Source organism: Perkinsus marinus (genome assembly GCF_000006405.1).
Source record: "Perkinsus marinus ATCC 50983 genomic scaffold scf_1104296930546, whole genome shotgun sequence".
Taxonomy (NCBI): Eukaryota; Perkinsozoa; order Perkinsida; family Perkinsidae; genus Perkinsus; species Perkinsus marinus.
The window spans coordinates 1-2,377 of record NW_003216035.1 but is presented as its reverse complement, the minus strand read 5'-3'; the positions used below and the strand labels follow the sequence as shown (position 1 = coordinate 2,377).

Here is a 2,377-nt window from a genome sequence, read left to right as displayed (position 1 = left end):
CCTACATAGTGTCCCGCAGGGTCTACCTTCAAAAGCTGAGGACCGAACTCATCGTCGATGCCGAAGAACAGAGCAACTGCAGGGAAAACCGAAATTGATATCCCATGCGGCATTCATGTGCTCGCTTACTGACGCCATATGGACGCATGTAGGCATGTTGGGTGTAGACCTGAGCCAAATTGGCGATCTTCTTGGCGAGATAGTGGCAAGGAATCTCGCAACCATTCTTATCCTCATATCTAGGGAGACATCATACCACAGCGATTCACTAACATACCATCCCATCTTACTCAGAAGCGGTCTGACGAGCCCTATTGACGAGAGCTCGAGCGTCAGCTGGCATACCGGCGATGACAACTCCAAGATTGGAGGTGATGCGGTATATGGAGTTGGTGAAGGACCCATCCTGGAGCTTATCCTGGAGCAAACGATGAATTACAGGAGAAAACCAGATGTGAAGTTGTGCGAGCCACGAGTGCTCACCGGAATCTTTTTTTGACCAACTACAGCAACCGTATTCTTCCCCTTCAATGCGAGACACGTTAGACCTGATGTCTTCACAGCCTTGAAAGCATATTCGACCTAAGAGCAGCCATCCAAGCGGAACTAACATATCCTTGCCCTGCTGACCCCTATTACCTGGTACAAACGACCCTCAGGACTGAAGATTGTAATATGGCGGTCGTAGCCTGATTGGCGGGACATTCGGCCAAAAAATTAAACGCTACTGAACGTCGAAAATCCGACGTTGCTCTCGAGATCGATCAACACAAAACTGACCTGGGTTAAATCTCAAATATCACAAAAACGTCAGGGCGTAAAGCCACACAATCCATCACGAGCTCCTGAGCGGGGATGGTTGATGACGTAGCTCATGTGAGAAAGCGATGGACGGGCATGATCGGTGGTGGAACGAATTCGGCCTCCAGATCGGTGATTTCCGAATAAACTGCATCGGGGATAATAACGGAGTTCATGGCATCCAAGAAGAGCTCTCTGTCGCTACCAATAATATCCCGAGTATCTCTCAGCAGAAGCATGAGACACTCGTCGAAATCACGATCCCGTAAGCGGTCGGCCAAGATGTCCAAAATAGCTATCCCAGCAACATACAGCACGGGTTCTTTATCCAGTAGATAGAGGTCCCATACTAGGGCTGCCGACTCGGTAGTCAACGGCCTGGAATATAGAGTGAGGAACCACATGGGGAGGAACTGGTCTGGCGTTATTCCAATATCTGTGAGATGCCGTTGAACTGATGGATTGTGAGCTTCAAGGAGCCTCATGAAGATCCGGAACCGTCGAGTGTTGGTTTCGACGTTGAGCTGGTATAAGCCCAGGAGTGTCGGCGAGCTCAATAGGAGAGATGCGAGGCACACGAATGCACCGAAAGGGTCCATGTAAAGGAGAAGCATCGCCGCCAGGAACGACATACCTTTCAAGTAGAACTTGCATGATATGCCACGCATGAGTTACCTCACCTTGAACGTAGCCGATGTCTGGTCTGTACATAGCAAACGCCGAGAGCACGAGACGACACTCCTGCCGCAGGGGACCGTCAGGGACGCTCATCACAGCAAGATCAGGTAATGTTCTGGGCAAATCCAAGTCAATCGCCCGGAGCTGCGCCATGAACGAGTCTGAATGAAAGCTATCACCCTCACGACGAGAGCTTGCATGATTCGAGACTCACCCGGCTCTAGCCTTCCACTGGGCGATCCGTCTTGAACGAGAGCCATGGTGCTGACAGCAGCAGACCATTTTTCTTCTGCTACTCTGAGAACGCGAGGCTACAACATCGAGCGAATCCGGGTGGAGGTGCTCACTTCGCCTTCCTCGTAAGCATATCATATAAGCTCCTAGTGATCCTCAGAGGATTGCCTATCGCTGCGGGCCACAAAGCGGTTCTGGCGCGAGGTGGCAGCCCGTGTTTTCGCCAGGTAGACGCCATTCGGTATGGAACTGGCCGATGCGGCAGGTAATTCGGCAGGAAGTCTTTCATCCATATCTAGAGGCTAGTCTAAGACCTTTGGTCCCGAGAGCGAGCTACCTCAGTGAGTTGCTCGAGCGCCTTCTGCCGCTCGGCTCTAGCAACACTCTCCTTCCGACGGCGAAGCTTACCTCTCTGGAAGACATCCGCGACCTGAAAAAACCATAATCACTGTAAAAGGGCCACGCATCACGCACTACCTGTGCCCGATGCCTACGCCTTTCCAACCAGGACTTAGCGGGAAGATTTGTCGGTCTGAACGACCATGTGTCTGTCTGCATGCACTCGCGATGATCAACGTTGTTTCCCACTGGCTGATACCGTGTGGAGGAGAAGGATATACTGCGGGACGATCAGAATATCACTCAAACAATAGCCGTCCTTCGA

The 2,377-nt window shown here is 51.5% G+C and overlaps 3 protein-coding genes across 3 annotated transcripts; all 3 read right to left on the bottom strand.

Moving 5' to 3' along the window:
* Positions 1-5: 5 nt before the first annotated feature.
* Pmar_PMAR020802 (proteasome subunit alpha1, putative) lies at positions 6-705 on the bottom strand (the record flags this gene model as incomplete). The annotated part of the gene is made up of 5 exons (XM_002786856.1): positions 6-76; positions 130-239; positions 291-418; positions 484-582; positions 640-705. Coding segments are annotated over 5 exons (474 nt in total), but the record flags the coding sequence as incomplete, so codon positions are not given.
* Positions 706-848: 143 nt separating this feature from the next.
* On the bottom strand, positions 849-1,951 carry Pmar_PMAR020801 (GTPase-activating protein GYP2, putative; the record flags this gene model as incomplete). Its single annotated transcript, XM_002786855.1, has 4 exons — positions 849-1,435; positions 1,482-1,640; positions 1,694-1,776; positions 1,827-1,951. The coding sequence occupies 4 exons, from the start codon at positions 1,949-1,951 to the stop codon at positions 873-875; spliced, it is 930 nt and encodes a 309-aa protein (XP_002786901.1). The 3' UTR covers positions 849-872.
* A 69-nt stretch (positions 1,952-2,020) lies between these two features.
* Pmar_PMAR020800 (hypothetical protein) lies at positions 2,021-2,271 on the bottom strand (the record flags this gene model as incomplete). Its single annotated transcript, XM_002786854.1, has 2 exons — positions 2,021-2,143; positions 2,191-2,271. 2 exons carry the CDS (start codon positions 2,269-2,271, stop codon positions 2,021-2,023), a joined length of 204 nt encoding a protein of 67 aa, XP_002786900.1.
* Between the last annotated feature and the right edge of the window lie 106 nt (positions 2,272-2,377).